The 26569-nt window shown below is 38.1% G+C and overlaps 2 protein-coding genes across 2 annotated transcripts; one reads left to right on the forward strand and one right to left on the reverse strand.

Moving 5' to 3' along the window:
• The first annotated feature begins 12748 nt into the window (after positions 1-12748).
• Positions 12749-16638, forward strand: LOC106175650 (sushi, von Willebrand factor type A, EGF and pentraxin domain-containing protein 1). Its single transcript, XM_087010181.1, has 7 exons — positions 12749-12901; positions 13051-13158; positions 13804-14016; positions 14371-14632; positions 14894-15081; positions 15643-15795; positions 16054-16638. The coding sequence occupies exons 1-7, from the start codon at positions 12799-12801 to the stop codon at positions 16473-16475; spliced, it is 1449 nt and encodes a 482-aa protein (XP_086866307.1). The 5' UTR covers positions 12749-12798; the 3' UTR covers positions 16476-16638.
• A 316-nt stretch (positions 16639-16954) lies between these two features.
• LOC147762684 (uncharacterized) lies at positions 16955-18567 on the reverse strand. Its single transcript, XM_087010182.1, has 5 exons — positions 18473-18567; positions 18256-18333; positions 17897-18062; positions 17451-17659; positions 16955-17125 (listed from the first exon to the last, which is right to left on the reverse strand). Exons 3-5 carry the CDS (start codon positions 17971-17973, stop codon positions 17019-17021), a joined length of 393 nt encoding a protein of 130 aa, XP_086866308.1. The 5' UTR covers positions 17974-18062; positions 18256-18333; positions 18473-18567; the 3' UTR covers positions 16955-17018.
• Positions 18568-26569: the final 8002 nt, after the last annotated feature.

Consider the following 26569-nt stretch of genomic DNA (forward strand, 5'->3'; position numbering starts at 1 on the left):
CTTAATACAATCCGGTACATTTTTTACTTCCGAGAATTTGATACAAGCGACATACACTGTACTACCTGGTGCATAAGGAATTGTCGACCCATTCATACATTTATGCGTAAACTTCCGCATGTGACCCATGTGACAACAAGGGCTGATTTATTTCAGACCCAGTCATTTGCGTTAAGTGTTTCTTTCTATGCGATCGATAACCAGTGTTAACGTGGATAATTTAAACCAGAAGTGCTTGAATACCTCAGTCCGTCTCGGGAAATTGTCACGGTAAGTAATTGTGCGTATGTGTTTTAATCTTCATACATGGGAGACCTAGGGTTTGACTCTGGGGGTGATGGGGGGGGGTCATGAGACGAAATTATTAGAGGGGGACAATTTTTTTGAAGTATACAGGGGACATAGCTCGAACAATTGTGATTATTATTATATTTTTGGGGGGTGGGGGGGTGGGGTCGGGGAGTACAGTGCACCTTCGAAACTTTGGGTGGAGGGGTGTGACCCACTGTTCCTACCACCCTGTACCGTTATTGTTTATGTTGCTTTGCTGTGTTTTCTCGAGATAGGTTTTAAAGTTATGCGGGTACACTTGAGATGTCATTGTCGTTTAACCGTATGATAAAAAAAAATAATAATAATCTTTTAGTAGTTTTGTAAGTTGCGACCACCGCAAAGCAAATCGCAAACACTTAATCCGCTCACCTACCCGTTCGGCACGTTTCGTTTGTGCCGGAGATTGCCGAGAGTGCATATATCCCTTATTGAAAATATTTTACATGCTGGTGTCATTGTTTCTAGATTTGCATAATTTTTCTCATTTATTTCAATTTCTGGAATAACTGTATCCACTTCTGGCTCATATGCAACTAATATATAAAAGATATAGTATAAATGTGATAACAAAACTGAATTGAATTTTTTTTAAATCGACAACAGAAAATTTTATGGAATTTCTATTTCCCCTTGAATATGATTGCATAGGAAGGAATTAACTCTGAAGTATACACGAAAAATCAAAAATCTGTATACCTGAAGGCAGCTTTGTACATGAAAGAGATCTATAATTTATCAACATCCTTTACAAAATATAGTCTGTGACTTCCCTCACCCCGACATAGATTGACTGGGTCTTTAGAATTAATTGCCTAGTAGTGCGTGCGTGTGTGTGCGTGTGTGTGTGCGTGTGTGTGCGCGCGCGAGCTCGCACATCTCTCTTTTTTGTCATCGTCTAGCCTATGTGTATCTCACTATACGAATACTTTCTTCCACACCTTATGTGTGGAGACGTGTTTGTTTTTTCAAGTGTTGGTTTCTTTTCACGTTTCAAACAACAAATAAATACTTCCGTTTTGACATGTAAGTGTTGTACATGTATTGATAAGTACCAAAGAAAACATAGGCAAAAAAGAAATGTTAAAGACACATTGGACCATATCGCCGGTAAATGCCCCACAGAGGACAGCAAGAAAAGCGATTTGCAGAAACTAGGGAGACAAGTAAACAGTTCAGGCAGGAAGAGAAAACCGAATATTTATTCATCCCATTATTTCCGTTTGCTGATCACCTCCTTAAGCGTCTTGACTTGTAAAGGGAGGGGGGGGGGGGGGTCAGGGCCCAGCAGTTCGTTCAACGTTTTGATAAGTGTTAGCTTTATGAGCATAATGCCCATTGTTCAAAGTCAACTTAGGATCTTGGGGTCTGCACGTTTTGATCTTATTCGTGTTTAGTAAAGTGGAAATATGAAATAAAGTTAAACGTTTTTTTTACTACCACCGTTTCTTGACAGTCCCGCTTCGACTGTCTCAGTTTTCCATTAGTCTATAGACCAAACCCTTTTATCATCATCGCTAATTTTATCAAATCCTATTTAGAAATAGACCTAAAGCAACAATTCTAAAATAACATTTCCTATCCTCTTTTTTTTTTTTTTTTTTTTTTTTGAAGCAGTACCCCAATATTCCACAGACAGTAGAGATTGGTCCTATTTGCTAACGAAACATTCAAGGGCAAAAACAGGTTACTGTCAAGAGTGCAAATACAGTTAAAAATAATCTTGTTCGCGAAAGGTGTTGTGTTTTCTTGTTACGCATGGAAGGGTGCCCATATTTGAAGCTTATACAGGGGTATAACAGGGATAATGCGTGTTTTTATGCTCGTAGATTAACCTTGAACTTATGTGTGCACACACTGAAGGCAACATCGCTGTCAACAGCGTTAACATACATGTACCGTAGTTTAAAATGCATGAGCTAACATGTATGAGTATAACCTAATTTCTTCCGAAGAATCAAGGCAGTTTGAATGCGCCCGTGCTTGTGTATGTGTGTGTTTGTGTGTGTAATTGTGACTGTGTGTGCGTGTATTAAGTAAAGAGAGGGGGTCAACTCCCACATTTTTCGACCGTGCCGATCAAAAGCACAGAAGCAAGGCGGGCGAGCTGAATGGTGGAATCCTCACACGGACCCGCCGTAATTTTTTTTCAGAAAGAGTATAGGGCCGCTCCCACTTAGCTACTAGTATGTTCCCTAGACTTGTGATATAGAGGTAGCACTTTTAGGGATTTACATTGCATGTGAAGTTAATGCAACTTTTTGGTGCTAATTACATGTATGTTTTTATTTTTATTTATTTTAAACTAGAAACATGCGCAAGTGCGGTTTTGACATTTCACAAGAAACAGGTTTGTGATTTTTTCTCACAGCTAAGCAAATACTGGACAGAACTGTTTTTCTTCATTCGCATTTTCTTTTATTTATTTGATACCAAATTGTCCTTTAACGGCAAGTCATCATGATGTCAAGGGGGCGGGTGAGTTTGGGATGGGCAGTTGTAATAGAAAAAATTTGTTTTGTTTAGATCAGAGTGAAGGAGCAAGACCTGTTCTAACTTTCTACCCAGATACAGCTTAATCTACCCTGAGAGTCAGGGCACTGCAAAGCTAGCTTGCTCACTATACCTTTCTATGTGTTAGCTTTACTGATGTGGGTTATATATGAAATCAAGATCGAGCTGGCAATACTGCAATCTAGAACCCAGGATAGGCTAGTCTTGCAACAAGGAAATTTATTCTTGGTGAAAGAAATCAACTAAACACTACTTTTAGATGCACCAATAGAGTATTATAAAGTATGCTGAAAATTATATTGTAAGTACCAGTATACATATCTCTATGAATACACGAACAACTTATGTATTATTAAAATTTTATTTCAGTCTCAAGAAACACACAGCCATGTGCATAAAAACGATGTTAATGACATTTTCCCTGGGGTTTTGTCTCTTACACTTAGGGAATCTTGCCAAAGCGCAATCAACAACAGGTAACAAATGTATTTCTTTGGCATGTGTCGTCGGGTATTTGTGTGCGTGCAAGAAGGTGGTTCAGGCGATTGTGTGTGTGTGTGTGCGTATGTACAAATTGATCAAACATGATGACTTATCTTACGACTGTGTGCTTCGAAAGCGCCGTAAAATAATGCGGTATACATCGGATTATTAGATGAGGAAAGATGGAAATTAAATAAGTGGCATTGTATAATTGACTCATAACTGAGCGTTTTCTAAAGTTTTCCTGGGGGTCGGGGTGGGAGAAACAGGGAAGCCATAGGGATACGTTTGCTTTGCTCGACAGTTTTACTTTGATATGTAGTAGTAGGACACAGGGATGGAAACTCCTGTTTCGGGGGAGAAGGGGGCACCTTAGGGGCACTGCGGGGGGAGGGGGGGGCGTTGTGCCTCCTGGTCCCGTTATTACACGGGCACATACATATGCACCGTTTACCTTTGTGACGGCACAATTTGTCGCCGGTACAAATTGTCGTCCTTGTAGGTGGCGACAAACTGTGTAGGCATTGTCAGCACAATTTTTCGCCCTGCACAAATTGTCGCCAGCTACAATAATGTATACAATAACTTGTGTGCGTACATACAAATGAAGGGTTTGTTAGCAAAAGTAAATAAATCCAGTCCGACAAGTGACCCACTTGAATGAATGTCCCACCCTGCTGCTTTAGCACTAGTTAATCACTGTTAAATAAATTTATTAATGTTCGTGCAACTTGTCTAAGGACGACAATCTGTGCCGGCGACAATTTGTGCCGTCACATACGTTGTTTGCAGCGAATTAATCTCGGCATTTGAGAAAACATGACAAATGTTATAGAACGATGCTTAAATATAAAGATAATTTTTGATTGTATATAATTACATTATGATCATAATCGGTCTTATTGAAGCCATTCGGAATGAGAACTGCTGAGTGCTAGCTAGGCCAAGCCTTAATATGGCGGAACTGCATGAAAGGAAGTCCGCTTAGTTAATCCTGTAATGGTCTCTCCGCCTCTCACAAAGGCGCCCCGTGCGTCGTCCCTGCAAGGGCACAGTAATTAAATCTTGGCTCAATTCAACCGGCCAAGGGACGAGCAGGGTGATCATCCTCCCTTCCATTATCTTCGTTGTAATTGAGGTAGCACAAATACAGTGCTGTCTACTAACGTCATCACAGGTGAATCTGGTGACACCATCGTAGAAACTATTTCATCCATTGCAGAAATATCTACATACATAACTACAGAAAGTACTTCAGCTACTACAGGTGAATCAACACACTCCACTACAGAACCTACAACAACTACGAGAGATGATTCAACGTACTCGACAACAGAACCTACTGCAACTGCTACAGATAGATCAACATACTCCACTACAGAATATAATACAACCAATACAGATGGGTCAACATACCTAGGTACAGATCCAATTACAACAACTACAGATGGATCAACATACTCCACTACAAAACCTACGACAACTACTACAGATAATTCAACTTACTCTACTACAGAACCTACTGCAGCTGCTAGAGACAGATCATCATACTCCACTGCAGAACCTACTACAACTACTACAGATGAATCAACAAACTCCACTATAGAACAAACTACAACAACTACAGAAGGATCAACATACTCCACTACAGATCCTACAACATTTACCACAGATGAATCAACATACTCCACTACAGAACAAACTACAACAATTACAGTAGGATCAACATACACCACTACAGATCCTACAACAACTACCACAGATGAATCAACATACTCCACCACAGAACCTCCTACAACTACCACAGATGAATCAACATACTCCACCACAGATCCTTCTACAACTACCACAGATGAATCAACATACTCCACTACAGAACAAACTACAACAACTACAGAAGGATCAACATACTCCACTAAAGAACCTACAACAACTACCACAGATGAATCAACATACTCCACCACAGAACCTACAACAACTACCACAGATGAATCAACATACTCCACTACAGAACCTACAACAACTACCACAGATGAATCAACGTACTCCATCACAGAACCTACAACAACTACCACAGATGAATCAACATACTCCACTACAGAACCTACAACAACTACCACAGATAAATCAACATACTCCACTATAGAACAAACTACAACAACTACAGAAGGATCAACATACTCCACTACAGAACCTACAACAACTACCACAGATGAATCAACATACTCCACCACAGATCCTACTACAACTACCACAGAAAAATCAACATACTCCACTACAGAACAAACTACAACAACTACAGAAGGATCAACATACTCCACTACAAATCCTACAACATCTACCACAGATGAATCAACATACTCCACTTCAGATCCTACAACATCTACCACAGATGAATCAACATACTCCACTACAGAACTAACTACAACAACTACCACAGATGAATCAACATACTTCACTATAGAACCTACAACAACTACCACAGATGAATCAACATACTCCACCACAGATCCTACAACATCTACCACAGATAAATCAACGTACTCCACCAGAGATCCTACAACAACTACCACAGATGAATCAACATACTCCACTTCAGATCCTACAATATCTACCACAGATGAATCAACATACTCCATTTCAGATCCTACAACATATACCACAGATGAATCAACATACTCCACTACAGAACAAACTACAATAACTACAGAAGGATCAACATACTCCACTACAGATCCTACAACTAGCACAGATGAATCAACATACTCCACTTCAGATCCTACAACAACTACCACAGATGGGTCAACATACTCCACTACAGAACTAACTACAACTACTACAGATGAATCGACATACTCCACTACAGAACCTCCTACAACTACCACAGATGAATCAACATACTCCACCACAGATCCTACTACAACTACCACAGAAAAATCAACATACTCCACTACAGAACAAACTACAACAACTACAGAAGGATCAACATACTCCACTACAAATCCTACAACATCTACCACAGATGAATCAACATACTCCACTTCAGATCCTACAACATCTACCACAGATGAATCAACATACTCCACTACAGAACTAACTACAACAACTACCACAGATGAATCAACATACTTCACTATAGAACCTACAACAACTACCACAGATGAATCAACATACTCCACCACAGATCCTACAACATCTACCACAGATAAATCAACGTACTCCACCACAGATCCTACAACAACTACCACAGATGAATCAACATACTCCACTTCAGATCCTACAATATCTACCACAGATGAATCAACATACTCCATTTCAGATCCTACAACATATACCACAGATGAATCAACATACTCCACTACAGAACAAACTACAATAACTACAGAAGGATCAACATACTCCACTACAGATCCTACAACTAGCACAGATGAATCAACATACTCCACTTCAGATCCTACAACAACTACCACAGATGGGTCAACATACTCCACTACAGAACTAACTACAACTACTACAGATGAATCGACATACTCCACTACAGAACCTCCTACAACTACCACAGATGAATCAACATACTCCACTATAGAACCTACAACAACTACCACAGATGAATCAACATACTCCACTACAGAACCTACAACAAGTACCACAGATGAATCAACATACTCCACTACAGAACAAACTACAACAACTACAGAAGAATCAACATACTCCACTACAGATCCTACAACATCTACCACAGATAAATCAACATACTCCACTTCAGATCCTACAACAACTACCACGGATGAATCAACATACTCCACTACAGAACAAACTACAACAACTACCACAGATGAATCAACATACTCCACTACAGAACAAACTACAACAACTACAGAAGAATCAACATACTCCACTACAGATCCTACAACTACCACAGATGAATCAACATACTCCACTACAGATCCTACAATATCTACCACAGATGAATCAACATACTCCACTACAGATAATACAACAACTACCACAGATGAATCAACATACTCCACTACAGATCCTACAACTTCTACCACAGTTGAATCAACATACTCCACTACAGAACAAACTACAACAACTACAGAAGAATCAACATACTCCACTACAGATCCTACAACTACCACAGATGAAACAACATACTTCACTACAGATCCTACAACATCTACCACAGATGAATCAACATACTCCACTACAGATCCTACAACTTCTACCACAGTTGAATCAACATACTCCACTACAGATCCTACAACTTCTACCACAGTTAAATCAACATACTCCACTACAGAACCAATTACAACAACTACAGATGGAACAACATACTCCACTACAGAAACAACTACAACTACTACAGATGAATCGACAAACCCCACTACAGGACCAACTACAACTACTACAGATGGATCAACGTACTTCACTACAGAACCAATTACAACAACTACAGATGGATCAACGTACTACACTACAGAACCGAATACAAACATTACAGGTGGGTTTACATACACTTCTACATAAACTACTTTGTATTTCTGCTGGACCAAATACCACTATAAAAGATGTTTTACTTGAACATGAAAAAATCTTGGATTGGAACATTTAGATTGCTATATATGGTATTTTTCCTTAGGTTTTGCATGCCGTGAAGGTTTTACCGACTATATGTATGTAGCGTCCATGTGGAGAAAGGGACAAACAGGAGTGGATATATCTTCTGGTTCCGTTTGCGTCATGATTCAAGCCAACCCCATGTCATGGGCCGAGGCAGTGGAAGGTTGTCGCTCCCACTCCAGCAATATGTTTACACTGTCCGATTTGACTTCGTCACTTCCATATTCTTCTTATACAGATTTTTCCGCGTTGATTCAGACTTTACATGACAGTAAGTTGTCTAATTGCACAATCAACTTCCAATATAACATTGTATTATAATCGAAGTGTATTTGTTAAAAAATAAAGTAATACTGCAAGGGTTAATGGTCATCCAGATACCGCAAATGAGATTTTTAATGATATCTAAATCTTCAACAATTTTTCTTTGATTTTTTTCTACTCATGCATCGTTACTCTAGTTTACCATGGAACGGAGCGAATCGCAATAAGTTTAGAATTCCACGTGTTTCTGGCTTCTCAAGAAAAAAAAAAAAGATATCTGGTTCATTTATTTAAATATTGCTTTGGGACATTTAAACGCGCATAAAATATCTGTGACGAAACTGCAATATCCTGTTTCAGACATGTTGCAATTTTAAACTTGATTTAACTCGTATATCCGCATGTAACTTTAAAACAAGCTGCAGATTAAAAGGGGCGATATCTGTCCAGTTAGTTTTAATGAATGATAAGTTCAATTCAATTTCTCACTGCCAGGTATGTCTTCAAAATATTGGACCAGCATGAGGTTAAGTCAAGCCATCCAGAAATTTATCTGGGAAGGTGTATATCCTCACCCCGTTAACTACAGGTAAAGCATACAGGACCTGTTACACTAAAACCATTTGGCCCAGTAACTGTATACACTTTGTATGCTTTGGCATAATAGTGAGCCCCACAACTGTAGTAATACCGCCTTGGAAATAACATTTACTATTCTTGAGTTATCATGTGTGCGTAGGTAGATCACAGCTATAACCAGCATAAAATGTTTTTTTTATATATATTCTTAAATTTCACAAGTGATCAGAGCTTTTGGCAGTGGACGGACAATCAGCCTCTCCCGCTCCATGGTAACTGCGTTGCTGCCACAAACATCTCCATATACGGTCGTGTTAACCTCACCACCGAACCATGTGACAGCAGACTGCCCTCTGTTTGTACCCACACCCCCATCACACCGGAACTGAGTACAGGTGAGCATAATGCGAATTATCCATTGGCGAATATGGGGGGCAATGGCTCAGCTAGGTGCCTCCGTCAGCTCCTGGGATATCCACTTTTGCATTTTTACGAAAGGGAGAGCGAGGCTATTTTTCAAGCGATGTGTTTCTAGATATGGGAATTTAATGCCGGCTTGTTTAGTTCATAGTTAAATCTTTGACGATATCGTCCACGATAAAATTGGTTTTATTTTCATATAGTTGTGAATCATTGAATCATTATCCGTCATACAGGTACATATCCATATGTATTGTTCTCGTCTTTTAAGTCGTCCGAGAAATTGGTGTCTAAGCACTTTAATTTTTACATATATATTTATTACATATATAACACAGCTTTATCAAATAACTTTTTTAAACCGCTTATTTTTTTAGTTTCGAAATGCCCTGAAGGTTGGCAAGGATCAGCGGAACTAGACAAATGTTTTAAATTTAATAAGGAACCGGCGTCTTACAACAATGCCAAGTCGCACTGTTCCTCTGTGGGAGGAAGACTGTATATTCCGCCCTCCTCTTCCTTCATGAGAGCGTTTGCTATTCGTGGATTTGTTTTCATGGGAGGTGAGGACTTGAGTGATCCGTTTGAAAGGTTTGATAGTAGAACACTTAACCATTCGCGGTGCCATTTCGTCCATTTCCCTTTGAGTTTTTCCCTTTTTTAAATTTAGTTATAATAACACATTTTACTTATTCTGTTTTGATAATGTTATTTGTTTTAGTATTAAGTTGATACAAGAGCGCTGTAGCTATGTTTGAAAAGTGAAACGAACAAATGAACACTTTGTTTTAAAGGGCACCATGCTTTTAAAACTGCACAATTGTAAGGCAAGCATTGTATTTCCAGTGGAATACGCCAGGGTGGGTGTTACCTGTCACATAAAGATGTCCTTGTGCATGTTAGAAGATGGACAGGTCGTCCCACTGCATCAATTACGGTCTCTGATTGGAGGGTCTATCCTGCCCGATCAGTTCGGATCTACCGTAGAAGGATCTGGCGGCAATTCTATCCCCAATCCTCTCATGCAAGATGAAACCTGCTTGGGCTTCGATCAGAGTGCAATTTTTGGTCGAATTCTGTACGCATCTACAAACTGCAGTGAATATTTGCCGTTTATATGCGAATTTGATTTGGCTGTTATTGGTATGCACTTTGAATGCATTCTGCAATATGTTAATATGTTAATTTGCAGTGGTTATAGAATAGTCTATAAATGTATTTCACGTATACCTTTAAGAGCCCATAAAAAACGCAGACCTCTACCAATGCAGATCAGTTCCTTTTATTAATCAACTTATCTATATAATCAATGGATCACCACAGGATTATAATCGTTTCTCAAGAGGCCCACTCTTGGCAGTTTTTAGAAAAATTATCAAAATCTGTCCTCGCATAATATTGCTAACAGACGGAGGAGGTAATAATTAATAGGTAAATACACAGTATACAAACTGGTGAAGAACTGAACGCTCCAAAAAGTGAATGATAAGGTTTACCTATATTATGAAGAAATTTTGAAGATAAGCTTTATTATAAGCAAAAACTTATCTTGAAACATATTCTCTTTTTAGAATCAGACGTGGATATCTCAGACCCCATCTTTGATGAATCCTCTGAAACCCTCACGTACTCAGTCTCAAATTACGACCCAAACACCTTCGTGACGTTTGTGAAAGACGGGTTACAAAACCTTCACCGCACTCTGGTTCCAGCGAATTTGACAGTTACCTACCCCTTACAGGTACCACCAACGCAATCGAAAGGCGAAAGGCAAGGGTACTACTCTATTGAGGTTTGGGGAAAGAAGCCATACAGACAGTATAGCTCTGGACTATATCTTCTAAGATATATCGGTGGGTAACTTTTTCGTAATGCACATTATTTATTGCAGGAAATGACGACAGCATAATTGTAGCGTCCAATATCTTAACAAACGCATAGATACTGAGATACTTATATAAGGTTAATTTTTTTTTATATTTTACTAGTTTATAAAAATTAGCATTTAGAATAAAATGCACTTAGTAAGTATGTTACACATATACAGATCTAAGTGTTTATTTTATATAGCTGTGAACATCATGTGAAAAAAACCATATATAGCACGTATTTTTAGAAAATTATATTAGCTTTATATGATAAGGTATATCGGTACAGCAAAAAATAAAAATAACTAAATTAAAAAAAAAGCTTTCTGTAAAATGGTTTGTTTGATGCCTGCAAGTCTGAGATATTTATATAACCGATTCCGTTTGATTTCATAATTCAGACATATTCACGTTTACCGGTACCATGAAATCACGCTATCTCGCGTCATCCCCGAAGGACTACACAGAACCGTCCCTGTATGCCGGAGGAGTGGAACATCAGCCGGGTGTTCAACAAACGCCCTTTGGTCAGATCTCGGACGCCGTGAGGGGACTAGGAAATGAGATTTCTAGGATTTCCAACGAATTTTCCGTTGAGATGGTGTTTACAAATGTGTGGTAAGCATCACGATGGAGCACACAAGTATTGTTTTTCTTCTTATTATTTATTGCAACTAAATACGGCTGGACAGCGCCACATTATCAAAATATTCCTTCACACATTTTTGTTTCCAAAGGTACGCAAAGACTGGCGGACTTCTGGTAGATTTCCGAGCATATGTACATCACGCTCAGCGTCGAAAGCGACGTAGTGACGTCATTGCCAACAAAACGATGGAAGACGTTCAGGGGGATTTGAATAAAGAACTTAGAGGGGCTATGCAGAGTTTCGGTTTTATACCATCTTCTCTTCAATTACAGGTCCAAGCATGGGAAGAAGGTTAGTCAAATATAACCTTGCCTTCGTATACAATAAAAACTTCTTTAATATTTTTGGGTATGTTTTTCAAATTTGTATTCATATCTGGTGGTTGCATTTGGATAGGTGCCGATATCTAAGGAATAAAGTTGAATTGAAGAAATTTAAGATGCATTTTTACTTATCTTTTTAGACTTATTTTTTACGCGTTTAACATTTTGTGAATTAACATTCACATACGTTTAGCAACACGTGAAATCAAATTTCCAAGCAAATCTGATGTGATATAATCTTCATTACATCACTCGTGCAACAGAAGTTTTTTTTTTTTTTTTTTTTTTTTTTTTTGTAATTTCATCACCAGCTGAGCTCACGATTTCCCTGAAGTTATTAATATCTAACATTTTTGTCTTTTGTTTCAGCAGGAAAACCGTCGCCAGCCCCAGGTAAGGTTTTGGGTAACTTATAACAGTACCTGATTGATGAATTTAATGTGATATTGTGATGATTCATGGTTTACCATCATCATATACCCAATATATAATAAATAATAGGATACAAAACCTTATATGGGAAAATGATTCAAAATGAAGATTGTTCACCACAATAACTACACAATCTCTGAAAGATAATAACTGCTTAAACATTGTCATGATTTGATATGGTTACACTTTTAGTTTATAGATATCTGGATAGATGAATGTTCATATACCTGATATTATCATTTTACCATCCTCCCTCGTATATGAATTTGCTTAAGCAACTATACAATTAGCCTTCTCCAGTTGTCCAGAAGACATGCAACGGCACACAGAGTCCAACACGTCACGAGTCACGTGGCCTACTCCGGAAGTGACAGATAATTCAGGGAACATTACTATCGAAGGGGACTATGAACCGGGTATCTTATTTGTCCTACTAGTAAAACTCCACTTTGCTCAATTTAAATGCAGCGTCGTTTCGCCAAATGTTTCAAATATATTGCCAACTGTCTGAAACAGTAAAACAATTAACCTGTATCAGCATCGATATGTTCTGAATGTTTTTCAGGCGATGTGTTTCCCGTTGGAAAAACTGTTGTCACGTATACTGCCATAGACACAGCAAGAAATGAAGCCACTTGCAACTTCACCGTAGAAGTGAAGAAAATAAAGAAAGGTACTGGCATGCAGAATGGCTTTTACACCCCTTGTATCTAATGCACTCAAGTGTATGTAAGCATTGGTTGCCTAAAATCACAGAACAATTGTTTCGGTACTTTTTATTTTTAAGAACATAATATGCAGTAATGTCATTAACTATTTTTGTCATTTCATCTGACTTTTAGGTTATGGGAATTGAAAAAAATTCGTATTAATATATATATATTTCAAATGTAATAATTTAAGTTTAAAAACTGTGTAACTCTTGTTGTTAAAGTATATTAGATACCATTTGCTATCTAGATCTGATAAATATTATGAACCGGTTTAAAGCAGGCCAAGGTCCTGCCCCCCATAGCGAGTGTTAGTTTGAAGGTCGGAGTTTCATGTTGTAGAGAAACACACGAGTGTCTGTTGTGGTGAAGAAAGTTGCTTTGTGTGAAGAGATTTGCTGGTGTGGAGGATTACAGTGTTATTCGTGTGGAGAATAAAACTTTGTAACAAACGTTACCGGGTGTGCGTGTATAATTCTGCATAGTATCTGTTCGAATTAATATTTTTGCCCTTCACATAAAAGGAAAACATAAAATATGTAAGAACGAGTGGCTTGTTCGAAATCAAGATAAGAGCAAAATTTCTTGTCCTATTCTTAATCTTTTAGAATGCCCAGATACAATCCCGGTTCCGGACCGTGGAACTTTACGCTGCTGGCAGCCAGCTGGCGGGGGTGAAGAGCGCTGTAATGTCACTTGCTTGTCATTCCCTAGAAACATAAAACAGAACCCGGATGTACCAACAAGTTTTGTGTGTAACCCGGAAGGAACGTGGGAGCCGCCTTTCGAATGGGGCGTTGTTAAGACACTGGCTTGTCTTAGTGAGTGTGCTTGTTTTCATTGTGCTGTCATCTATGCTAAATTACTCTAACTTATCTTTAAGTTAATCACGTAGGCACATTATTGCTAGCATTTACTCATTCTTATAAAGTAAGTTACTGCAAGGAGGAGGACATCGTTTGTTGAGGATTTTAACTTGGCCTCTTTGTTGGTAACAATTATTCTAAACACATACAGAACTTGCTAGTACTAGTAACTAATGTTGAGACGTTAATGAATTTATTTTGGACCCCCTAAACTTTTGTGTCAGTATAAAGCCTTATCCTGAACATTGCTAACCTCTTCTGTGTTGCCAAGCACAGCGAACATAACCATTTGAGGTCCATTCATTACAGCTTTGGAACCACCAAGGAATTATAGACTCATATTTAACGTGGAACATCCAGGAACCTGTGTGGATGATAACTACTTCAAGCCATTTGTCGTGGGTGAGCTGATTAAGTGGCTGAGAGAAGCTGGTTTGTGTCCCGAAGGAGATTTAATTAAGTTATGCCAAAGGTCACAGGTGAAGGTCATCTGTAGGAAGGAGGACAGAAGACGCCGAGACACCCACGAGGGGGATCTTATTGTGAATTTGGCTCTTAATGTGACTTTCTCGTAAGCTTTCTCTCTCTCTCTCTCTCTCTCTCTCTCTCTCCACTAGTCCCATGCATTTTGCCAAATTCTGCGTTTAAAACACTTCTTATTTGTCATCAGTTTAGTGCCTATGAGTGTTTTGCAGAGTGTGGCCTAGTAGGCCTACTGGTAATAACCCTCTGCTCCGTCAGCATTCTTTATTACATTTAGCAACAATCAACATATACAATCTAAAATCAAAGTAGAAATAAATAAAAACGATATTTTTTTCTATTTTCGTAGCGAGAAAAACAGCACGGATGAGTATCAAAATGTTTTAGCTCTGGCAGAGAATGTGACAAACTTCATCGGCAGCAGTCAGTTTCGGTTTGAATATGGTGGAAGAAATTACACCTTTGGAAATGGATCGTCTGGCAAGGAAGAGACAACTTGTGGTGAAGGGCAGATGAAGGTTCTGGACAAATATTGCGGTAAGTGGAAGTCATATACCCACAGTTTTACAGACTGCTGGAAACCCATCAAGCCTCACCTCGAGTTCAGAGGTTAAGGTATCCTTTCGGATATTCCGCCAAATGGAATTTTCAACGAAAACTCGAGCAATACAGTATACTCCTACTCAGAAATTGGTGTTCGGCCAGTGTAATAAACTTATTTTGTTCCTAACGTCCAGTCTTTTCAGTCTTTTTTACTGTTCAATCTCGAAGGATACTTTTATTTGAAGGTTTTTATCTCTATGTGTTATTATTATTTTTAAAAGTATAATGAAAAGATAACTAGCCTTGCAGGACTGCAGGGTATGTCGACACAAAATATGTTTTTCGGAAATTATTAAACGCGGGTAGGACAGATTTAAATGCAACTGGTAGCTAAAAATGAAAACGGAGTAGGCAACGTCAAGGTAGGGTCATTTTACAAAAAGATAATGTTGCAAGTTCAGAATGTTCTCTGTAAATACTTCGTTCAATCTCCCAGTCATTTATTTATTGTTTCATTTACTGACTTATATATTAGTTCTGTTCCCTTCTTTGTAGTGAAGTGCCCACCTGGCACGAAATACAACTCTGTCCTTAAAACCTGCTATTCTTGTCCAGCAAACACGTACCAGGAGCGCCGAGGGCAGTCCGTGTGTATCAAGTGTAAAGGGGACAAAACGTCACCGCCAGGGTCATTCAGTCCTTCTGATTGTACGTATTATGAAACTGGATCACTCATTGGATTTTTATTATATTTTTGGGGGGGCTGAGTTAATATTCTAAACAATATATTAAGACTTTTATGAAAAAAAAGGTGTACACAAAAATGAATAGTGTTTGCAATGATATATCCCCTTGTTCAAAATTGTTGACAAATTTAAGATCTACAGTCATTTTTTTCGAACTCTGATTAACCATTAAAAGCGAAATTCATCAGTCTCTGGTTAACAGTTTTAGTTCATACCTCAGGTGAAGACACGGCCCTAAGTACAATCCAACCTACAGTGGTTACGACAGCGCGACTGGATCTAATCATTGGCCTGAGTTTCGCCGCCGTTGCGACCGTCATCCTGGTCGCCATCTTGGCTTTCTTGGCATGTCGACGCTGCAGATACAACAAGAAGAAGAAGAGAAGGACGCTCTCCCCAGCGCCAGCGGTGACTGACTTTTTGGACTACCATAATGTTGCCTATGATTACGCTAAAGCCTTTTCTGTATCGTATGAGAGAACGGGGACAAATGACGGTGGGATGCAAAATAGGGGGCCAAGGACTGAACATACGTACACAAATGCTTCGGGCTCACTCCGCGCGTATGAAGGAATGGTACGAGATGTCACCGAGCAGCAATTTTCCCACTATCAAAATGACATACCCTACCTACGTGAGTAGCATGATTCAATGACGTACCCTACCTACGTGAGTAGCATGATTCAATGAGTGCACCGATGTGTGAACACGTGATTCCTAAATACCACGTGATTGCTGCTTACGTGTACCACAAACAGTTAGTCTTAAATTAAAAGAATACAATACGCGTTAGACTTTTAGAAGTTTAAGGATTTTTTTATTCAAAAGACATGTCCTGTGAAAACTACATGTATAACAGTGGATAAAAACTAGTGTACAGTAACCTGCTTTCCAATTTTAAATTTGTAACGTCACAGTTAAAATTTGCCTTTTCGTACACATGAATATCCAATACGCAAGTGACTTTTGTATATGTTAAGGCCTACCTATAACGCTCATTTTGTTTCTGTGTTAATGGACAGTTCTTCAAGTGTCTGGCGATGTATTAGTATGCCTTATGTGAACAGATTCCATCCTCCCATTTGAGGCTGAGCTACCACATCGGTTCCCTTATTCGCAAAATGATTGTGTCAAGTCAAATGCTTTGTAGACGTTAATTTACAGTTCGTAACACGTGGACTGGGATTATCGCTTGTAGAACCCAGTTCGTAGATCAAACGTCACTGCTGGCTTGGTTTTATTAGGTCGACCTACATAAACCTCCACCGATTCTCGGTCGAGATCGAAGATTGCTGAATGTAGAAATGACAAAGGAAACATAATATTATTATCAAAACGATATTACATGTACATATAATGATCGCCATTAATTAGATGAGATAAATGAATGAAAATGTATATATTATATATATTACTTACTTATTACTTATTATACGCATTACTTATTCTATAAAATAAATCTGATACTTTTAAGTATCATCTACAGTTTTTTAAACACTCTCTAGGTGATACAAGGCAATAAATAAAAAGAAGAAAAAAAGTACGTAAATGAATGAAAATGGTACAATCGAAGTATATGCACTTGTTATTATCACATAAGGAAAAATTATCCCTTACCGACAGCCGCCGTTGCCAAATCATCCGGTTCTCTTCCGTTTCGGAACACAGGAAAGTTAACATCTGTGACGTTAGAAAAGATGTCGCACACTGTAGCGATGACGTCATGTTTTGTATTGGTGACGCTTTGAAGCAGAATGTCATCTATTTTCTTCCTACGGTGCTCACTGCTCTGGTGGCGGTAGCAGGCTGCGTCAAGTTCTTGATACCTGAGTTAAGTAGGCAAAAAGGCTTAAACATACATAATTCAACTATTGGAAACTGCGAAGTCGCAATGAATGCCCATGGTTGTAAAATACAGGGGCATTTTCGGGAATACAAACAAGGAAAACCATACACAGGATTTAACATTAAAACAACTCTGAACTTCGCTTCGGTTTACTTAACAACTCACACATCACTGTAACCTAGCCTTATAGAGCCAAAGGTGTTTACAAAACACTTACGTATTAAGGTGATAGTCCATTTTTCCAGAGCTTATTGTTTTCTTGGCTATCAATGTTCCTCGTTCACTGCCAGCCATTTCAATGAATTCTATGATGAAGGGTCTTGGCCCTTTTTTTTCCTCAGGTCGAAGCCAAGTGTAATTGAGGTTGCCACCAGACACAACACCTTTAACAGATGGGGAGAAGGCACGTTTATTCCCGAGCTAAGTCTACTCAGACAGTTGAAATCACATTTGCAGAATTACTGTAGAGATCTTATGCCTTATAAAAAGTTCCGTTGACAGAATTGCGTCCGCAACAAAATGCTATTTCTTTATCCCGATATGTGTGTTCGCTTACTGACCGTAACTAATCACTACCTGGGTTTTGTTTGATTATGGAAAGAAATCCCGCTTCATCCCTTGCACACAACAATGCCCTGTTAAGAATTCTTCTTGCTGAAAATATGCCGTTCAATTTTGTTAATTTATTAATTGTATGGCTAATGTTTTCAGATTGCAGTTTGAACGTAAGGACGAAGTTATGTAAAATACGGGAAAAACATGGAGAAAGATGGAGTGATATGAGTAAACTCACGTAATCCTATCTCTGGCAGATTTTTCTGATATATGCAGTTTGTTGTTTGTATTAAACCATGGCAGTTGAAACTGAATGCGGTCCCTGGGAGGGTTCCTAGAGAAAATACCATTTAACAAGATATAACATATTTGAAAATTATAATGGAATACGAAGTCTGATAAAACGCAATGTTAACCGCTGACGTCATCGCCAAAATGATATTGAACGATGACATAATCAATGATTAACCAATCAGAATAGAGGAGGCATACTGTGGAATTAATAAGACGAAAACAATAAGGTGCATCACAGCAAAGTTGAAATTTCGTGATATTTCGGAAGGTAATGACTTTCAGGTTTTTAATATTACAAATATTACAAATATTACAAAAGGTTAGTCCCCAGTACTGTCTTAATTTTGGTCTGCTATTGAAGGCAGCAAAGATATGCAGATAATAGAAGCCCGTTTCCAGCAAAAAAACAAGGTGTGTTCCTCTGGTGACAAATGATTGGCCGTACCTAGCCTAGTGGGAATCGATACTAAAATGTATTTCTGCGCCATTGGTTTTCTAAGCTATGGGTATTAAATTAAATCAAATTCAATTCAATTTATTTCTGTACTGGTATATAGATTGTCATGACCTTGTACAATATGATATACTAATGACGATACAATACAATTAGTGCATTACCATTTCTCTAGTTGGTATTATGTTGCCTAGCCATTGTGAATGGAAAAATAATCTTTATATAATGGACATACATAATAGTAAAATTACTCATAAAATATTAAAGTAACACGCCCATTCAGCGGCGGTAATTTTGATTTTTTTTTTTTTTTTTTTTTTGTCAAAAATAAGATTAAGACACAGTGGCATTCAGAGTGAATTTCTGGGCTATATTGAGCCTTCAACAGACCGGATTCGGTTTAGAAACTTTTGTCGCCATTTCGCAACCCTGATTGGGGAAAACACTCTTTTACTTTGCAATTGTTATGTATGAGAGCTGATCTATCCTGATCTAAACATCTATACATCTATACAACATGGACTACCTGGATACGTGAATACTGTGAAGTTTTCCACTTCTTCACCCGTAACATCTGACACAATGACAACCTGCACAATGAAGCATTTGTTGAGAAAACTTGGCCTGACGTCCTCCGAGTGAGCAGTCACGTGAGCTTCCTGGTGTGAAAGCAAGTAGAGAGTAAAAATTTAACTTCCGAGTTAAAAAACAAGAAGGCGTATAGCTTCCTTCTTACCAAAAATATTTCATCTGAATGTTAAGCATAATTTCATTTCTGTATTACGGTATTCCCATTTCATACTCGTTCAAAGAGCTAGGAAACTGCCTCGAACAGTTCTTCGAAACATATACTGGCTGATGGCTTACAAAGAAACCCTTGATATATTTTGTAATAAGTGAGATAATTAAAACTGCAAATTTCTCACTGGATTCAGATTACCGTGGGGCAAAGAAAGTTTCGTCCTACCGGTAAGTTTATCAGTATATCTGTGCATCCCTCCTGTTCTGTTCTTATGTTTAATCGTTCCTTGAGTTCATTCTCTATGTGATACAGAAATAACTGGGAAAATAATGAAAATGAGAAACATCACGAAGATTATAAAAATGGTGTCTCTAGGGACAGCGTGAAAATACAGTGTAACTTAAAGCGCGCGATTCATTACTATCCTGTTTATTCGTTAGGATTCCTTATACACTTACGAGCAACAATTTATCTCAACTTTGCAAATGTCCTTCTCTTTTCTCACGGGGTTTTGAGATAGCGTTCTATGTATGAGTTAAATGCCACCACCGAAAATACATAACATACATTACTGTAATCCAAACCTCTGTAATTTAAATAAATTCAGGCACCTTACATACCTCAATGAAGCTGACTTTTGTACCATCAGCCGTCCCTTTTAATTCATCAATATACTGGGGAAACACCGCTTTGGTTGTGTTCAGAAAGTTTTGAACCTCTCTGTGTCCGTCTTGGGTGTTATAAAACGGCAGCAACTTTTGCTGTAATGTTGCATTCTGGGTAACGCACTCCTGAACCAGGTCCTGGGTGAGTTGGCCCTAAAGAAAAGAGCCATCTTTATGACAATATTTAACTTTCACTATACATGCAGGGACCCGAGGGGGGGGGGGCTTCTAAGTAGGCGAGTGGGTGTGGGGCAGAGACACAAGGGTAAAGAACCATCAATATTTTCCTTCGCTTTGTTTCGCTCGGTTTTCTAAAATAGGTGACTAAGAGTGGAGACTAAACCGTATCTACAATGTGCAAATGTACTTAATCACTGAAATATGTACGTGACGCGTGTTAGGTCGGAGGAAGGGACGATCCCCGCTTACGTTGGATTATAAACCAATTTTTCCCACGCAATCGATGCATTTGTTTATACTTACAATTCGGTACCCGACATCATAGTGCCTCCCTCGGGCACAGAAAACGGGGACACTTTCTTTGCTGTGCTCCTTCACAGAGCATATCATCCTACTCGACATCAGTTACGTCACACAGGCAAAAAGTGCTACATGTGCATGAGGTATCCCACGGGATTTAAACGTACACAAGCTTTTGTCACACTGGATGTGTGTGCGACATTCTTCCATTTCTGCCTTGGTGCATTACAGATGATATATGCATACTGCATTGTTTTACCTTTGCGATGACAACAATATTAAACAGAGATAAGATCTTGTTGAGCCCTGGCACGCAAAACTATTCGGGTAGAAAATGACCATTGTTGAGTACAAATACCGGGGTACAGCCTTGAACTCCACCAAAGTTCGATTGCCGCAGAAAGTGAAGACGTCATAGCACAATTATTCATAATGGACTTTTATTTGATTGTGATGCTTATCAAGAGATATTATTTATTTATTGGAGGGGGTCATAGCGGACTTGTACCCTTTCCTTTGGATCTGAAATAATTATTTCTATCCCCCCAAAATAATAATAATAAAAAATTACATCATTTTCCATCCCCCTTGTCTTACATAATAAAGAAAAAAAGATGTTGTATTACCTCCGAAGGTGTTGTATTACCTCCGCCCCAAGAAGGTGTTGTATTACCTCCGCCCCATGTAGTATAGAATCAATTAATGAAGTAAAATGACAAACGCAACATGTAGGTTGATTGATTTTAGGCCAGTTAAGGCCATTCTTTATTTTTTGTCAAAGCCAAATAAGATGAATAACATTTTTATTTTATTTTTGTTAATTGACCATGAGCTCAAAATTGTAATCCTCCAGCGTGAAGCTGTTATAGACGTCAAAAAAAAAAAAAAAAAAAAAAAAAAAAAAACTTACATTTTGACTGTGAAACAAAACAATTATCCCAATTCTTGACACATAAATAATTTCCATTTTTGCCCAATATAGGATACAATTCTGCACTGCAGGCATTTAACTTACTTCCTAAAATTATACTTGCACTTAGTAACTTTTCAAATTTTATTAAATTGAATTTGAATAAAATTCTGCTAATTTTCGATTAATAAAAAGTTACCATTACTCTTTGCTTTACAACAGATTTACAACATTATTAACTGACAACATTGAAAACACTCCAATAATATAAATTTTAAACAGCCTTAAAAGTTAGTTCAAACCGAGTAAATTATTCATTTTAAACCTATATTACATTTGCTAGGTGATGTCCGTAAGGTGCACGTATACTAACCGTTAATCGGTTTTTCGTTTGGTGTTTGGGTGGAGGAAGGTTGTATCGGAAGAAAACGTTCGGACTCACAGCCTCCGTAAGCTTAACAATTTTGTCAAGCTAATATTTTCGAAAAATTAACTTATTCTGGAAACCACAAGCTTGGCGGCGATATCGTAGATGGAATTGCAATGTTCTCGTATGGGTATATATAGGCCTATTGTTCGGTGGACTTGGGGTTAGCGTGGTTTAGTGGTTTAAAGAGGCATAAAAGTATTTATTTTATTAAAAAAAACGCACTGTCAATCCCTTGCATAAATGTGAAATTGTTTCTCTTCTTCTTGTAATGCGGGTGCTAAAATCATAGGGGGGAGGCATTGATAATGTACCGATCTTCAAGGAAGCCGCATGTAACGTGTCCTGTCAACACGGCTGCACTAAGACGAAAGGGCAGTGTTTTATCACTAACCGTTTTTTTCCTACTTGACCTCAAGGTCATGTCGAGGCAATGGCACGGAATCCGCATGTAATGAACACACATTCTCCTTAACCCGTTTAAAAAAAATAAATCGCACGGAAAATCGAAGATTTCATCGCATGGTGCCCGAGGCAAATGTAATCAAGGCTTTAACATCGGAAACAATTAATCCTTGAAAAAATGTGCGAAAGTATCATGATATTCTCCTAAGATCATGAAAATATTTAACTTGAAATTTACCTTACACCAATCGTCAAAAATCGATTAATCATATATCTGGTATCAACTATATGAAATGGTATGTTTTTGAAAAGAAAGATAAAATGCACACGTGTGCATAAAGTAAATACTTTGCCTTTTGCAAATTCTCAAACTTTTTACTAATACAACGCTTGGTTTTTAAGTATTAAGTTGATACTAACCGTACTTGGCCATGGATAATTAAGTAAATTTTTGCTACAAACTAATTTTCTTGCAATTTACTACATGTGTGGTACCAAACAAGAACCAGAAGACTAGCTACTGTGAATGAAAAGGTGAACCAAAGCTTATCTGCTTACTTTTACCAGGACTGACTGGTTTATCACTAGATATTTACAGATGTGCCTCTGACTAATTATAAACACTTAAATATAATGTACAGTGAATTTTTTAATGGAATTGTCGTCACTCAGCTGGTGTCTGGTATAAAGCACTAGTCTGTTGGGCTGGTTTCAGATTACTCTAACTGAATACAGAATAAAGCGCCCGCATCTTTGATGTCCAAAACGCATAATCCTTCCTAAACAACTATTTTGACAGTAGAAAAGTATGTAATAATTGACAACGCTATGAGTTGTCCCAATGTAATGTATTATTATGGCGCCCACACAACTATTTACGATGAATATTGATTAACAATAAAACCGTATTGTTCAACTTTACAACAATTAAAAGCGTAAGACCACCGCGTAAATATTGATTTAGCCTCGGATACAGTTCCGTTATTTTGTCCAAGATTTAGCCAAAGAAGCATCTAAATCTTTATCTTTCCTTTAATGCTCTAACGCATACCTAGAAATCCCACACCGCTGCCACCATCGCCATTAACATCCAAAGTCCAACGCGACCGAAATGAATGTTTCCTCGGTTCTGCTTCGGGGTTGAGAACGTGGTCGCGGCTCCAGGAGGCGGCACGGAGCTGTGATGCGTGATGTTCTTCACGCAGGCAGAGAGCGATCCTGAGCGTATAACCACTGGCCCTCCGGATATCTCCAGCTGAACGTTTTGTAGAGCGTTTTCCATCCATACTTGCACTTGGTCGAAAATGTTGCGACCTTCCTCGTAGTGGGCTAGGCTCACGTGAAGGGTGACCATTGTGTGAACAACAAATGTTATGGATGTGTTTTCCGCGTCGCGTTTCTGAATACAGAAAAGAATTTCTGCCTGCACAGCATTCAGTACAGCTCTCAATCGACCATCACGTGCGATATCCATACACCGATCTCTTGGTGTTGGTACCCAGCCACATGGTTTAAAGTGCAAGGAAAATGTCGATTTTACTACTGTAAAATTGTACATGAGGGGGAGGCAGTCCTGGGCATCAGGAACAAAACCAGGGGGGCACACTATCTGCTGATCCACAGGCTGGAAAAAAAGATAAGTGAGCTGATGTACATCCATAAAGCCCAGAAAAAATGTTGACAAAATTGTACTCTTACGTACATAATAATCTTATGTGATATAATCTTAATATAATATAATCTTAACATGATAAATGCAGCAAAAAAATTAATTAAGTAATTATATCCAATATTTTATCTATATTCAACTTCCATCATTTTCCTCATCATTAATGGTTATTGTAGTTTGTTTTCTCACCCTAGTCATGACGTCATCATTATGTTTGCTGTCTTGGTCTCCGAGGTACAATAGGGCGCGGAAAGAAAGTCCAAGCAGTCTTTCTGATTGTGGTGTGGAGTTCTGATCTGAATATAACATCCAAATATATGTAATTAATGAGAAGGCAAGTAAGCTTGCGAACACGATCAACTGCAAGTCACCCAAACCCTATATAGAGGTGTATTTCACATGCTGAAGTGTCACATGATGAAGTGTGGAGTTGTATTCAATTAGTTAAACATACATGTATGTTTATAGAATAGAAATTCTCGAGTGTGAATTTTAATTTTTTTTATTGAACAAATAAAAGACAAACAAAGGAAGAGAACAATTTACAATATAAAGAGGTGGCACTGAGATGATAGTAATAAAAATAATAATCAACTAGAGGATCAGAGAAACGATACCGCCTCCGAGTATTGTACCTGTACCACCAGCTGGAGTAAGCGCATTTGTATGAAAAGCAAAGTGTGGTTTATGGCGAAAAGTCTGTCAAGGTCAAATTCAAGATCACAGTAAGATTATAAATATGCAGGTTCATTTAGGACTTCCTATTCAAGTTCAGTGGTAACTAATGGCATATCTCTAAATAATATATCTTCGTAAAATGTAGGATAAATATCAAATTCAAGTTCAAAAGTAATTATAGATGTATCTCTGCCGGTTTTGGAGATGTTAGTGCGTCAAGTCACATGACCTTGTAGTCACTCTTTGTAATACGAACACTAATCAGTCACGTGATTATGGGTGTGTGTGGTATTGAGACATATAGAGAATTCAGTACACAAGTAGGAACCATACCGGTCGGTCACCCTAGATAGCATATAATGTAAGTAATAGTAAAATGTATTTCTTTTTATTTAACGTATATACTGTAATTTGTTTATATTAGTTTTTATGAGTTTACTGTTTACCGCATACTTATGTCATTTTTTTATTTTTTTTAGATTTGTAAAGAGTCCAACGTACACAACGAACAAACGAGATAAGGTGTTCATTGTGATAACGAAACTGTAACAAATTGTGCTATCTATAAGACAATAAATGATTCAGTGATTTTATGTGTGTTGTCTACAATAGGAGATATAAAGTTTTTAAAAAATTGCAAAGTTGAGTTCATAGTGAAAAGAAGGTCCAAAGTCAAATTTCAGGTCACAATCAGGCTGCAAATAGATGGGGGTATCTCTGACAGTTCTGGAGACAAAATGGTCAGATATTTTGCAAAGATCAAATCATTATGAAAAGTAGGACAAAGGTCAAATTCAAGGCACAGTCAGATTGCCAGTATATGACCCCTATTCAAGTTCAATAGTAACTATGGGCGTATCTCTGCTAATTTTGCAGTATTTCGCATTTTATTTTCACCACTGAATATTGCGACGTTGTATTTTTTTGATAAGGCGCAACTCTTTAACCGTATGGAAAAAAAAAACTTTCATTATTACGCTTGACAAGTTCTACAAAATGCAACAAACAAGAAGTCTTTACCCGGTAGAATTTACGGTTCCTGAGCTGCCAGTTTTGGTATCTAATGGCTGCTCCCCCCCATGATAATGCACCAATTGACCCCAAACTCACAAAGATTAATATGACCCTAAGTGTAACACCTGGCCATTATACAATAGTTAAGGTCTCTGTAGTTTCTGAAAATTGATGCAAAAATTTTTTTTCAAATAAACCCCATTTTTAGAAAATTTTGGCCCGTTTGACCTTGAAATAAAGGTCTTAGGTAAAGGGCATTTTTGAAATATTCACATATGACTTTTGGTCAGTCATCTATAGTAATTTATTCTCATAATTCCTTCAGTTTGGGAGAAAACCCCAAAATTTACGTGGATCGAGTTGAGATTATATGTGATCTACATCCAAGAGATGGTTACGCAGGCTTCTGTAGTCAGGGAGGAGAGACGGGTATGGACTAAAACTATGTGTACCGCCAGCGCCTACGCTGGTGATACAGTAACAGATATAGAAGTAGCTTAATTGGAAATGGAGGAGTAGAACGTATATGCGTAGATAACAGTGCTTTTCCTAAGCTTATTATCTCTTAGCTTGATGATACACTTAAAGTAAAACATT

Source organism: Lingula anatina, chromosome 4, assembly GCF_051362555.1.
Source record: "Lingula anatina isolate TDL-2025a chromosome 4, LinAna3.0, whole genome shotgun sequence".
Lineage (NCBI taxonomy): Eukaryota > Metazoa > Brachiopoda > Lingulata > Lingulida > Lingulidae > Lingula > Lingula anatina.